The sequence below is a fragment of the Galeopterus variegatus genome, unplaced genomic scaffold (assembly GCF_000696425.1).
Source record: "Galeopterus variegatus unplaced genomic scaffold, G_variegatus-3.0.2 Scaffold3, whole genome shotgun sequence".
NCBI lineage: Eukaryota > Metazoa > Chordata > Mammalia > Dermoptera > Cynocephalidae > Galeopterus > Galeopterus variegatus.
This window is the reverse complement of record NW_007726114.1, coordinates 1,952,196-1,966,361: the sequence shown is the minus strand read 5'-3', so window position 1 is coordinate 1,966,361 and position 14,166 is coordinate 1,952,196. Positions and strand designations below refer to the sequence as shown.

General features: G+C 55.4%; 1 protein-coding gene across 1 annotated transcript in view; it reads left to right on the top strand.

The window, feature by feature from the left end:
* Positions 1–630: 630 nt before the first annotated feature.
* Positions 631–14,166, top strand: part of MYH7B (myosin, heavy chain 7B, cardiac muscle, beta) — a 45,220-nt gene continuing 31,684 nt past the window's right edge. Inside the window, exons 1-19 of the mRNA XM_008571808.1 lie at positions 631–787; positions 2,025–2,131; positions 2,313–2,456; positions 3,062–3,218; positions 3,531–3,558; positions 4,623–4,717; positions 7,052–7,149; positions 7,270–7,333; positions 8,273–8,371; positions 8,992–9,095; positions 9,222–9,360; positions 9,583–9,701; positions 9,793–9,942; positions 10,102–10,272; positions 11,451–11,630; positions 11,730–11,862; positions 11,950–12,026; positions 12,464–12,551; positions 12,776–12,893. Coding sequence (XP_008570030.1) covers positions 697–787; positions 2,025–2,131; positions 2,313–2,456; positions 3,062–3,218; positions 3,531–3,558; positions 4,623–4,717; positions 7,052–7,149; positions 7,270–7,333; positions 8,273–8,371; positions 8,992–9,095; positions 9,222–9,360; positions 9,583–9,701; positions 9,793–9,942; positions 10,102–10,272; positions 11,451–11,630; positions 11,730–11,862; positions 11,950–12,026; positions 12,464–12,551; positions 12,776–12,893 — 2,162 coding nt within the window. The 5' untranslated portion in view covers positions 631–696. The remainder of the gene's footprint in view (positions 788–2,024; positions 2,132–2,312; positions 2,457–3,061; positions 3,219–3,530; positions 3,559–4,622; positions 4,718–7,051; positions 7,150–7,269; positions 7,334–8,272; positions 8,372–8,991; positions 9,096–9,221; positions 9,361–9,582; positions 9,702–9,792; positions 9,943–10,101; positions 10,273–11,450; positions 11,631–11,729; positions 11,863–11,949; positions 12,027–12,463; positions 12,552–12,775; positions 12,894–14,166) is intronic.

Genomic DNA, 14,166 nt, shown 5'->3' with positions numbered 1-14,166 from the left:
CCTTGGCTCTCTGTTTCTAGGGTGTGAGTCTTTCCCTGGGTGTATCAGACTCTCTGTCTCAGTTTCTCTCTCTGAGCTCCTCAGTCTTCCCAAATCTCTCATTGCCTTGTCCCTGCCCTTGTCAGTCTCTGAATCCCAGCCTCCCTGACTCTCACTGGAGTGTCTCTCTCCGCCTTTGTGATCCCCTGACAATGGGAGGTAAAAATAGCCCAGGGGCCGTGCTGGTGGAGATAAAAGGGAATTTGCCTTTTGTGTCCTGTGGCCAGGCTGGGGGGGCTGTGACACGTGGAGATTGCTGACATAGCTCTCCTCTACTGACCTTGACGGTGGCAATAAAAGGGGTAGCACAGCTTCCTGCCCTTACCGTGGTGCTGAGGTGGGTGATCAGGGCTGGGGTTGCAGCTGAAGGGAGTCAGGCTGGTGGGTGAGGGGGCCTGTGGGTGGGCACGAGTCTTCGGTATCTTAGGAGAGGATGCCCTGGTGTTTGAGGGTATGCCTGTGTGTTGGGGGCTCAGGGGCTGAAATAGAGAGCCCCAGGAGCCACCTGGCATCAGGCCTTGTGGTTTGGAGGATCATGCCCCAGTTTTGGGCCCCTGGCCCCTTGGTTGCCTCATTACTGCCATCTTCCAGTGCCTGCTGCCTTGGACCGCCTTGAACCTCCAAGATTTCCAGTCTCTCCTCCCTGGTGCCTCTGCCATGATGGATGTGAGTGAACTTGGGGAGTCTGCCCGCTACCTCCGCCAGGGCTACCAGGAGCTGATGAAGGTGCACACTGTTCCGTGGGATGGTAAGTGAGGGCAGGGGGAAGGGGGCACAGCCACAGAGAAGCCCTTATGGACTCAGACCAGGAGTGGGGAAGGGGCACTCTGGCCTGATAGCTTTAGCCCTGGACCTTTCCCTCAGAGTCTGGAACCTGGAGGCTAAAATCCCAGGGACCCTGTGTACATCACTGTGTGTCTGTGAGCAAGCCTTGGTTTATTCCTCTGTAAAATGGGATAATACCATCTGCCTCCTGGAGTGGCTGGAGCCTGAGGCCTCTGAGATGAGACTGATCGACATGTATGCGGGCTGCCTTCACATGTCCACAAAACCTGTGCTGGGGTTATTTTTAGTGCTTTCCACAGAGCCAAAGCCACTGTTTATCAGGGACAGGAATAAAAACTGTACTATTTATGACTTGCTTTGATCATAGGACAATAATAACAATAGGCAGTGTGTATCCAGTGCTTATTGTGTGCCAGGCTCAGAGCAGATGACTTTCCATGCATCATCTGAACAACCTGGGAAAATGGGGACCAGGGCCAGAGCTAGCACAGGCTTGCAACCTCTGCAGTTGCACAGGGCCCCACTCTCAGAAGGACCTTGTGCTTGATTTAATGCTCTGCTGTTGCCTTCTTGAAATTTTTAATAAGTTTCTAACAAGGGGGTCCACATTATCATTTGACTGGGGCCTACAAGTTATGTAGATAGTACTGACTAAGGCACTTGCTAGTAATTAGCAGAACAGGGAATACAATCTAGCAGTCTGCAGCCTGAGTTCATGCTTTTAACCACCATGAAATCTGGACTCACCGAACCTCTGAGGTCATCTGGCCAGGTAGGAAAGAGCACAGACACAGAGTTAGGAGACCTGGGTTTAAGTCATCAGTGAAATGGGGGGGGACCCCCTTGAGAATTATGTGCATGATATTGAGGGGCTGCCCCATATCAGACCTTGGGAGATCCTCATAGCTTTGCATGTGAAGGAATAGGCCCAGAGAGAATGAGGGATTTTTCTGCAGGGCAAATGTGGCCGAAGCAGGGATCTGAACCCAAGTGTGTAACCCAAACTGTTACTCCAGTCAGGGAATCGTCTGAGATCTTTAGGCTCCCTTCCAGGAGTCTGGGTTTGAAGGGTTCTTCACTGGGACTCCTGCGTCCTGGCAGAGGGGCTTCTGGGAGAGGAGCAGCTCTATGTATATGGCTTGGGCCCCTGGAGGTGCCTCAGCCCCTTTCAAAGTCCCAATGATCTCTCCGCAACCCAGGGAAGAAACGGGTCTGGGTGCCCGATGAACAGGATGCCTACGTGGAGGCCGAAGTCAAGTCTGAGGCTACCGGGGGCAGAATCACCGTGGAAACCAAAGACCAGAAGGTTCAGCTACCCCTTTCCTGGGATCAGCCCCTCTGTCCCTAGGGGCGCAGGTCCTGGCCAGCGGGATCCTCACTCTGGATGAAGGGGGTCTGGCAGTGTGTGGGTGGAGGTGATGGGGGTGAGAGGTGAGGTCAGTTGGTTCCTCCAGGCTTCCTACCCTACGACAAGGCCTCCCTGGCAGGTGCTGACGGTGCGCGAAACAGAGCTGCAGCCCATGAACCCACCCCGCTTTGACTTACTCGAGGACTTGGCCATGATGACACACCTCAACGAGGCAGCTGTGCTGCAAAACCTGCGCCAGCGTTATGCGCGCTGGATGATCTACGTAGGCCGCGGGCCGGGGCGGGGCTAGAGGTGGGGCCGTGGGGCGGGGCCATGGCCGTGGGGCGGGACCACGGCCGTGGGGGCGGGACTAGAGGAACAGCCAAGGCGCTGTGGGGACTGGATCATGGGGGAGGGCGGCGATGTCGGAGGTGGGGGCGGAGCTAGAGGGGGGCTGGAGGGGCGGCACTGTAGTGCCAGAGGCGGGGCTGGAGGAAGAGCCAGGGCGCCGTGGGGACCCGGAATGTGAGGAGTGGGGCGGGACTAGAGGGGGGCGGAGCGACGTCGTGAGGCTGTGAAGGCGGCCCCCCAGGCTGGGGCGGGCCGGAGGTGGGGCTGGAGGTACGGCTGCCGGACCCTAGGGCAGCCACTGAGGCGGCGGGGGCGGGGCTAGAGGCTCGGCTAAGGGGCTTTAGCGGTGGAGCCCTCGGCTGGAGCGGGGTGGGGGGCAGGAGGAAGGGCTGGGGCGAGGTCGGGAGGCCTCAGAGCGTGGCACGTCAGATGGCTCTGAGAAACACCGCAGGGTCACGGTGTGGTGAGGACTGGGGCCTGGAGATGGGAACTTGGGCCCCCCACCAAAAAAAGACGACCTATACACTCTCTCCTCAGACCTACTCAGGCCTCTTCTGTGTCACCATCAACCCCTACAAGTGGCTCCCGGTCTACACGGCCTCCGTGGTGGCCGCTTACAAGGGAAAGCGCCGCTCAGAGGCCCCGCCCCACATATATGCGGTGGCGGATAACGCCTACAACGACATGCTACGCAGTAAGGGCCGCCTCGACTCCTCTTCCCCACCCAAGAGCCCCACCCCGGCTGCAGGGGGGGTCTTTAAAGGATCTCCTCCCCTCCACTTGCACAGTCCCTCCTTGAGACGCTGCTGGGCACTAGATCTAGCACAGCCATTCTTTCCTCCGCGTGGGAGCTGACCTCCGGTCTGGACGGTCCCACCTGGTCCTTCCCATTTCTGGCCCTGGGAGGTGGGGGGCTGCCCCAGTGCCATGGATACCCAAGGTGTTCCACCTGTGGCTGGTCCCACACCTAGGCTGACTTCTCTTTATCTACTCCCTTTTCCTCCAGACCGAGAGAACCAGTCCATGCTGATCACGTGAGTATGGGCTCGGTGTGGGGTGGGAAACGTGGGCCAACTGGCAGGAAGGGGTGGAACCAAAGTCATTTCTGAGGGTTGAATCCAAAGAACTTAGGGCAGGGCTTTTACCGCCTGGAGCCAATGTCCCAGCTGAAGCGAGATCAGGCCTGAACATTTTTTCTGCCCCCATTCTGGGCACATATTTTATGGGTCGAGGGTAAGGAGGGGATGCCCAAGCACTGGAGTGATCAGCCCCAATACCCCCTCTCCCCAGGGCCTGGAGTCTCCCACCTTGATCCTTTGGGGATTCTAATTCTGGCTCAAGGGGAGGGGGAGAGGCTTTCCCCCTTCTTCCTTCTCACTATCTCCTTATCTCTGAATTTTAGCTCTATTTCTTCGTTTGCCCCCGTGGGAAAGTTGTAGAATTAGTCATGCCCATATTCATGTCCAGCCAAGGATGATGTTTGTGTGTGAAAGTGTGTGTGTGCAGACGCGCACATGCATGCACTTGTGCCTGGTGTTTCAGAGCAAGGGCTTTGAAAGTAAATAGACCTGGGTTCAACTTCTCACGCTTCCGCTTTCTGCTGTGTGCCCTTGGGCCTCTGACCCTCACCAATAAAAGTGGAAAATACTACTTACCACACAGAGTAATAAGGAGTCAGTGAGTTGATATATGTGCCTGACACACAGTAGGGACAGTCACAGAACTTCTGAGGCTGGTTTCCTTATCCATAAAATGGGGGTGATAATGGTGCCTGCCTTACAGGGTTTTCTAAGGTTTACCTGAGCAGATGGAGATAAAGTACTTGGCCCAGCGCCTGGCACTAAGTTAGTGCTCAGTAAACAGTGGTATTATCATGTGTGTTATCATCCCACAGGGATGGTCTACACTGGCTCAGTTTGTAAACAACTCCACACCTCTGAGGGTTGGTCTATCCCTGGGGGTTTTGAGTTGGGGGCTTGAGTTGGGAGCTGGGTGGGAAGGAGAGCAGAGGGCCCTGCTTGAGGGGTTGAGTGTTGGGGGAGGGGGGTAATTAGCGAGACCAGATGGGCATTGGTGACTTATGTTTGTGTCATCCAAGCGGAGAGTCGGGGGCCGGTAAGACGGTTAACACCAAGCGGGTCATTCAGTACTTTGCCATCGTCGCTGCCCTGGGAGACGGGCCGGGGAAGAAGGCCGTAAGACTTGCCCACTTGGGCACTGCTTCTCGCTGTTTTTCTTTCTTTCTTCCCCCTTTTTTTTTTCTTTTAAAAAATTGACTCCTCAAAGCTCCCAGCCCTGCCTGAGCTTCCCACCCTGATGGGGGACTCTGGCCTGAGCAAGGCTTGACCAGAAAGACTGTGGCCACCTTTTACTCGCTGTGTGACCCTGTTCCGGGCTGCCTCTATGTCCTATCCGTAACACATGGTGGGGACCACATCACTATTCCTAAACTTTTTTGTGTGATTTTTGTCTTCCATTGTGACCTTCATATTTTGAAAGAGTTTACCTAATAGGCCACTTTTCCTAAGAAGTGATTGTTTTCTTGGCTTTCAGGCACCAAAGAGACAGTCACCTTCTGCCAATGAGAAGGAGCAGCCTTATGCACGAGGGTTAGCCAGAGCCAAGGGCACTTGTCATCCTTATAGCTGGGGCTTGTGGGGCAATTTTGTGCTCTGTGATTTCTGTACAGTTTTGGGAAAGTTCCAAAACAACAGGGGCCCTGTTTTTTTTTTGTTTTCGAGGTACAACATTCCATTCCTAGCCCCAGTGCCAGCTCTTCAGAGCTCTTTAGCGGCCCCCTCACCCCCATCCATCCACCCCCAAATGGGCTGCCTTTTCTTTCCTGAAGCCCAAGGCCTCCTCTCCCACAGACCCGACTCCTGGTCCTGTTGAGCCTTGCTTTCTTTTGGGGCATTTTTCTTTTTTCCACTGTTTTTTTTTTGTTGTTGTTTTTCTTTTTCTTTTTGCCTTTTCCTTTTTCCCCATTTGATGTTCTTGGTTTTTGATTTTTATTTCAGTTTTGTTTTTTTGTTGCGGTGGCTGTTGTTTTTGCTGTTGACTTTTTGGTACTCTTTCTTCCCTCCCTTTCCTGCCCTGTTTTCCAAACCCCCCAAAGGTCTCTGGAGATGCTGCAGAAAGTTGGGTTGGTCCAGTGACAGGAAAAGATGGCAGAGAGAGGCCAGAGCTGGCAGGGACACAGCTGGAAGGACTGGGTGCAGGGGTCACCAAGGCAGGAAGGGTCCCTGATGGTGGAGTCCAGGGGGAGAGTCAGGCAAGGGAGGTGGATGCAAGAACTTAAAAGCTTTATCAACTCACCTCCCCTCAGCCCCAAATTTGTCCACACAGACCAGAGAGAGCCCTACACAAAAGCACTGGACAGGAGTGTGTGGGGAGGGGACTCCTGCCATTTCGCTCCTGCCTGCCACTCCCCAGCAATGTCTCTGGGGCCATTTTTAAGTCTTGGGCTCCCTGGAGGTGAATGAATGACCACAAATTCCCTGGTGGCATGTCTGTTCTCTCCAGAATCCATTCCTTTCTTACTCTCCCTTTCTTCCCAGGCTCCTGGCATCCAGGGTAGGGAAGAGAAGGAAAGGGAAATGGAGGGAAGATGAGGATGAGGCTAGGAGGGGGAGAGGAGTATCCCTCCAGCTGAGACACAGGAGGGCTGTGGGCATGGTGGGAGGCAGGATGCCTGGGCTCATGCCTGCCCTTCCAGCCCCAGCAGACTTATTGTGTGCCCTTGAGCAGATCAGATCCCTGCTCTGAGTCTTAGTTTCCAAATTTGCAAATTGGGGCTAATAATATGCACCTGGAAGTGTCATTTTGCATAATGTAGGTGTGCAATGGTACTGTGAAGATGCACCTAATCATGATACAAAGGAGAAGTGTATAAAGGGCGATTCTAGAGGGAGGTTAGGGTAGGAAAGTTCAGGGTAGGAAGAGGTCTCTTGCAGCCTCAGAGCATCAGGGAGAACTTCCTAGAGGAGGGAGCACTTGAGCTGAGTTCTAAGGGGAGTAGATTTATTCAGAAGGTCCCTGGGCTTGGGGCAGGGGCCACTGCATGGAGTTTGCAAAATGAAGGGATACCTAAGAGACCTGAGATGGGGTGGGGGAGGGGAAGGGCTGCAAGGGAAAGACTCCAGAGGCAGCCCCCTGCCTCAAGACCCTGGGTAGGGCCAGGTTTGCTCCTGCTTTCCGGCACTTCTAACAACCGTAGGAGGGTCAGGCCATGGGAGTGGGGTAGAGGGCTACACATTTGGGGGACTAATTAACACTCACTATCCTGCTAACTGCTGTCCCCAAGCCCCACTTGGTGAGACCTCACACCCTCTAATGTTGTCTTCCTTCTCCCCCCAGCAATTTCTGGCCACAAAGACTGGGGTAAGTGTGGGCCCTGTGTGAGCGGGCAGGCAACAGTTGTGAGGTCCCAGGGACATCTCCTGACCCTTCACAACCAGAGGGGCTGTGGGCTGCTCTGGCCTCCCAGTCAGTGAGCACTGGGGCTGACAGACCCCTCACCCCACTGCCACCAGGGCACCCTCGAGGATCAAATCATTGAGGCTAACCCTGCCATGGAGGCTTTTGGCAATGCCAAGACCCTGAGGAATGACAACTCCTCCCGCTTCGTGAGTAGCCACAGTGGGAGTGGGCAGCAGGGGGCAGCAGGGAGGCACAGGTGGTGGCACCTTCTGTGGGCAGGATGCACCAGCGGAGGCCCTGACTGAGGGCCACCCCTCTACCCTCAGGGCAAGTTCATCCGCATTCACTTTGGTCCCTCTGGGAAGCTGGCATCCTCTGACATCGACAGCTGTGAGTCTGGGGGTGGGGAGGCTGGGAAGGAGGGATGGAGGCTGGGACAGAGACCACTCTGACTGGGTGTCTGTCATCAGTCCTTTGGGATCCCACCTGCTCCATCCGTTGGCCAGTGCTCAGCTCAGGCCACCTCACCTCTCCCCAGAAGGTCACACCAGCCTCCTCTCATGGGTCTTCTTCAAGCCATAGTTCCTCTGATACTAACCCGACCACATCCTGTCCCTGCCCTTTCTCTAGATCCTGTCACCTTAAGTAGAGACCCCAATCCTTGTTTGGCCACTCAAGCTCCTTGTGATGGGCCCCTCCCCCACCCCACTCTTTTCTCTGGACCCCAGTAGGGCAGGCCTGGCCTGCGCCCTTCCTGCCCCAGCCTCCTGTCTTCACTTGGAGTCCCCCATCCTTTCAGGCCCCCTGCTGGGAAGCTCCCTTACACATCTGGGGAGGTGACTCATCCTGCCTGACGCAGCTCCGCTGCACAGACGCCAGGTGCCTGGGCCACATGCACGGAGCTGGCTGCTCCTCACCTTGGGATGCATGGCCAGATCCTGATGGATAAATACAGGCACATGGTGACAGGGGCAGGATCCCAAAGGACTGATGACAGATACTCAGTCAGAGTGATCTCTGTCCCAGCAGGGTCACACTCTGACCCGTGTGCAGACACACTCAGGGGCTTGGCCACACATGCACACACTGACACCACAAATACAACCTACACACACAGATACCCACGTTCATAAACCCCCACACAAGGACACACACAGAGACACACACTGAGATATAGACAGACACATGTCCCTCACAGTGACACAGGCACCAGTGGAGGGACATCCTCCCTCTCACAAATGGTGTATGTGGGGACACAGCACCCCTCATCCCCTGCCCCTCATTGCCACTCTGTGCCCATTGGGCGGGGGGGTCCGCCTTTCTCCTCAGATCTCCTGGAGAAGTCGAGGGTGATCTTTCAGCTGCCTGGCGAGCGCAGCTACCACATCTACTACCAGATCCTCTCGGGGAAGAAGCCAGAGCTGCAGGGTGAGGGCCCGGATGGAGGGAGATGTGGGGGTCCCAACCCAAAGTGATTGCCTGGCCCTTCCTAGCACCCTCAGGCCAGACCATGGGATGGCTGTTCCCTTACTGTCCTGGGGTGTGTGACATCTCTTCTTTCCTGGGGACTCGGAACCGATTTTCTCTCCTACTCCCTTCCTGGGACTTCTGGTTATTGCTGAGCCCTGGCCTTCTGGCTCCATTGCCCTGGCTAGGCATCTCGCAGAGACCCAGGTCCCTCCTGCTGTACTGACATTAGGCCACACCAGCACCAGAGGGGGACCAATGACTGCCTAGGCCCAGCTCCCCTCCCTTGCAAGCCCCTCAAAGGCGGGTCCTCCCAATGCCCCAGCACAGGACCTGGGCCAGAGGTGTGGCTGTGAGCAATGGTCGAGGGATGACATAGGGATTGGGGCTCATTCCTCAGAAAACCATAAAGAAAGAGAAGCCATGGACGTAGGGGTGGAGATGAGAATTCAGGCCCCAGAGAAATCCTGCTAGACTCCTGCTGGGCTGGGGCCCCCTGGACCCACCATGCTGGGATGGGGGGAGGGAGAATAGCTGGGTGAACACAGCCTGACCTGCCTTTTGCTGCCTTGTGTCCCCAGACATGCTGCTTCTGTCCATGAACCCCTACGACTACCACTTCTGCAGCCAGGGTGTCATCACGGTGGATAACATGGATGACGGGCAGGAGCTCATTGCCACTGACGTGAGGGCTGTGGCGGGAGGGAGTGGGCTAGGTGGAGGTGGGAAACACTTTCAGTGGAGCTGTGCCCAGCTGGACCCTGGAGGAGCCCAGATTTCTCTGAACCCACTACTCACGTCTCACCCCCAGCATGCCATGGACATCCTGGGCTTCAGCGTGGACGAGAAGTGTGCCTGCTATAAGATCGTGGGTGCCCTCCTGCACTTCGGCAACATGAAGTTCAAGCAGAAGCAGCGGGAGGAGCAGGCGGAGGCCGACGGCACTGAGAGTAAGGGGCCCTGACCCTGGCCTGGCCTTCACCTTGACCCTGATCTCAATGTCCTGTCCACCTTGACCCTGCCTCTTGTCCACAACATTGTACCTCAGTCCAGACCCTCACCCTCCTGAACCCCTCCCAACCTCCCTCTCCTCACCCAGGCTGAGACAGAAGAGCCCCAAGTGTCCGCATTGTCGCCCTCCTCCTTCCTTATCCTACCGTGTGCCCTGCCAGGTGCTGACAAGGCTGCCTACCTGATGGGGGTCAGCAGCGGGGACCTCCTCAAAGGCCTTCTGCACCCCCGGGTGCGTGTGGGGAACGAGTATGTGACCAAGGGCCAGAGTGTGGAGCAGGTGAGCTGCCTGCAGGCCACAGCCCACCTGGGGACAGCTGAGGCAGGGTTCCCTCCTTGTCAGGTCCCAACCCAACCTGCCTGTGCTCCAGGTGGTGTTTGCTGTGGGGGCTCTGGCCAAGGCCACTTACGACCGGCTGTTCCGGTGGCTGGTGTCTCGGATCAACCAGACGCTGGACACAAAGCTGCCCCGGCAGTTCTTCATCGGGGTCCTGGACATTGCTGGTTTTGAGATTTTTGAGGTGAGAGCAGGCCCACAACCCCAGGCTCTGTTCTCTCTGAGGTGGAGGAGCATGGGTGGGTGGGGGACAGGAGCTAACTCATGCACATCCCTGTTCCTCCACGGGCCTCCCTTTCCCACCTGCAAGGAGCCTGCTGAACTGGGCACCTTCCTCTTGTAGTTTAACAGCTTCGAACAGTTGTGCATCAACTTCACCAACGAGAAGCTGCAGCAGTTCTTTAACCAGCACATGTTTGTGCTGGAGCAGGAGGAGTACAAGCGGGAGGGCATCGACTGGGTCTTCATCGACTTCGGCCTTGACCTGCAGCCCTGCATTGACCTCATCGAGAAGGTGGGGCCCGGGGCAAAGTCACTGCAAGGAGGGAAGGGTATTGTAGTGAGTGAGCAGGAATGTCTGTGTGCTCATGTGTGAGTAAACCTGTGCAAGTGTACATGTGTGTGATAGTGCATCGACGTAAGCATGTGTCTGTGTACGTGTGTGTGGATGGGAGCGTGCGTGGATGGGTGTGTTGGAGTTGAATGTGAACGGATGTTGGGGGTGTGGGTGGGCATGTGCATCCCAGTGCTGCTGACAACAGCCTCTCCTGGGTGCAGATGGCTTTTCAGTTCACAAGGCCTTATTGCAGCCACAATGTCACTGCATCCTCAGAACTGCCTGGGGGCAGGGTGGGGTGTGATCTCCTTATTTGTTTTTTGACTATGAAACATTATAAATATTTTTCCATTGTATAAAGGACGGAGGAAAGAAAATTAAAGAAAATTTGGAAATAAAGGGGAAAAAAGTGTTTTACCCAATCCTACTACGGCCTGTATTGTAGCACCTGAGTTAATTTACTCTAAATCTTTAACCTGTGCATCCATTTTCTTTTGTAGATACAGACTCATTTTACATCCTACTTTTTCTCTGAAAATATATTTTGGGTGTTGTTGAAGAAAGCAGTATAATTCATGCAGCAGATAATTTTCATACAAAGCCTTTCTGTAATCCCCTACTGCTGGACATTTAGGTGGCCCACAGTTTTTGCTGTTAGAAGATATCAGCACTTAAGATATTCATTTTCCCATTTTGCAGGTTAGGAAATTGGGGCTTAGTGAAGTCTAAGGGCCCCACAGCTAGCTAGTAAGTGAGCAAGCCAAAATGTGAACTCAATGGCCTTTTAAAAAAAATTTACCATGTACCTGTGCGGAGGTGTGTGCGTTTGCTGTGAGTGTGTGTCTGAGGGGTGGGAGTGTACAGAGAGGCCAGTTTAGGTTTGCACTCTTCTTAACGCAAAGAGGACACCTCAGTGCCGCAGACCGTGCAGAAGCGGGCTGGAAGCCAAGGCACAAACTTTTCTTTCTCTCTTAGAAGATGGGTCTCCTGGGAGTGGGTCTGGTCTCTGACCCTCTGGGGTTGTGGCTGAGGTTGGGGATCTAGAAAGGTCCCAGAGGGAGGCGGTCTGGGGAACAGGGGTCCAGCCAGGATAGGCTGGCTTGATGGAGGCCCTCCAAGCTGTTCCCTGTCCCCAGCCACTGGGCATCCTGTCCATCCTCGAGGAGGAGTGCATGTTCCCCAAGGCTTCAGATGCGAGCTTCCGGGCCAAGCTCTATGACAACCACGCAGGGAAGTCACCCAATTTCCAGCAGCCTCGGCCTGACAAGAAGCGCAAATATCAGGCCCACTTCGAGGTGGTCCACTACGCGGGCGTGGTAGGTGCCTGTTGGAACCGCCGCCCTCAGCCACCCAACCTTCTCCCTGCCTGCTCTGGGCTTTCCACCTTGGCTTAGCACTTGTTTTGCCCCTGCCAGGTGCCTTACAGCATCGTGGGCTGGCTGGAGAAAAACAAGGATCCCTTGAACGAGACAGTGGTCCCCATCTTCCAAAAGTCGCAGAATAAGCTCCTGGCTACCCTCTACGAGAACTATGCAGGCTCCTGCTCTAGTGAGTACCCACGGATAAGATCGCCGTTCCAACAGGGGCTCACGGAGCGGCGTTCCCTGGAGTGACTGGGCCCCATGTCTCTACTAGCTGAGCCCCCCAAGTCTGGGGTGAAGGAGAAGCGTAAGAAGGCAGCATCGTTCCAGACGGTGTCCCAGTTGCACAAGGTGAGGTGCAGTCTGGGCCCCGTGGGGGCCTCACATTCACCAGCCTCCAGACCCCCTCACTCCCAGCCCTGTCCCCTGCACCCTGGGCGGGCGGCCGTTAAGACTTGCAGTGATGTTTAACTCTCTCCACGTGAACATCACAGCAAGTCTGTGCTGCCTCCCGTCCCCACGCTGCCTGGGCAGGGTTTGCAGGGAAGGGATGGGAGCCACAGGACCTCTGGGAGGGATAGAGATTTGGTGGGGAACTGAAGACTTTGGGGGTGGTGACGGGAGAGGGCAAGGGGTCACAGGGAACTGGGGTGAAAGAATAAACGTACGGGGCACACTTGGGCACCTGCTCCCTGGTGGTAATGGTCCTGACCCGCCGTGGTATCCCATCCTGTTTCTCTGCCCCTTTTGTGCCTTCCCCCTGCCCCACCGCTCTTCTGTGCTCCCAGGAGAACCTCAACAAGCTGATGACCAACCTGCGGGCCACACAGCCCCACTTTGTTCGTTGCATTGTCCCCAACGAGAACAAAACCCCAGGTAGTCACCCCAGAGCGGGCTCGGTGAGGATGGGGAACATTCGAGGGAGCGTGACAGGGCAGAGACCAGGAAACTGGGTCTTCCCCCCTACTCCACTGCCTCGCAGGGTCTACACAGCCTCAGAGTAAGCCCAGGGTCTGGGCTGTTTTTCTTTTCTCTGAAGGGGGCCTGAAGTTGTGTCCATTGGCCTCTAACCTTTTCCCTTCAACCCCTGCCACATCCAGGGGTCATGGATGCCTTCCTGGTGCTACACCAGCTACGCTGCAATGGGGTCCTGGAGGGGATCCGGATCTGCCGCCAAGGATTCCCCAACAGGCTGCTCTACACCGACTTCCGGCAGCGGTGGGTGGTCCCAGCCCATCCTGGCTCCTTCTCGGCCCTGTCTCTCTGGGTGGAGGCAGCAGCCTGGGCGGTGGGAAAGGCACACACCTTAGAGCCTAGCAGGGAGACAGAGGTTCCAGTCCCCGAGGGGGAAGCAGGGGCCTGGGAGAAATGGTGGTGGCTCAGACCTGGGAGGGGGATTGTGGGGAGAAGTGAACAGGCTTGGGGCAAGTACTGGAGGTAGAGCCAGCGGGCCTTGTCGATGAGATGAGGCAGCTACAGAATAAGAGACAAGACAAGGGGGGTGCCCAGGTTTGGGGCTGAGCAACAGGGAAGTTAGTGGTGGATTTAGTGAGATACAAAGACAGGGTTTTTAATTTTTTTGGTGAGGGGTGCTGAGGGGACAGTGGTTTGAGCTCTGCTTTGAGCATGTCAAGTTTGAAAATTCTCCAGCACACATCCTAGAAGAGAAGTTGAGGGGGAGATTGGATTTATTAGTGTGGAGCTCAGTGGAGCAGGCAGAGCTGGTACAGATTTGGGAGGTGAAGGAGAATTTACATGGGCGAGACTTCATATGCCTGGCACGCAGTGAGCGCTCGGTCAATGCTCTCAGCTCTTCTCCCTTCCCTTGATAGGTCTGATTTTGTCAGGTTACAGCATCCATAGTTCCTTCCCCCTCCAGAAGTAACTGTGGTCATCCACACTGTCCTTTATAAATGATGTCCCTACAATACTGTACACATGGGCACATCGACACGTAGACACGTGTGCACATGTGCGCACACACACGGTGCTGAGTTTGCTTTTTCATGTAACAATCTATTTTGGAGATTGTTCTTTATCGATGGGCGGGCATAAATCTGCATCATCATCTGTTTTTTTATAGCTGTAAAACAACCTATAAGGGCCGGCCCGTGGCTCACTTGGGAGAGTGCGGCGCTGGGAGCGCTCCCGCCGTGGCTGGTGCGCTCACTGGCTGAGTGCGGTGCAGGCGACACCAAGCCAAGGGTTGCAATCCCCTTACCGGTCACAAAAAAGACACACACACAAAAAATCCCATAGTCTAGTGAACCTTGTGCTTTGTTTAATGAGTCCTGCTAGTGAGGGAGGGTTTGTTTCTGGGGTTTTGCCTTCACAGTGTGGCCGCAACCCGCCTGCCCACACAGCCCTGTACACCTGTGCAACAGGTGACTACTTTAGAAGTCCGTGTACTGGGAACCCTTGCTTTTTTATTGTTTTGCCTTCACAGTGTGGCCGCAACCCGCCTGCCCACACAGCCCTGCACACCTGTGCA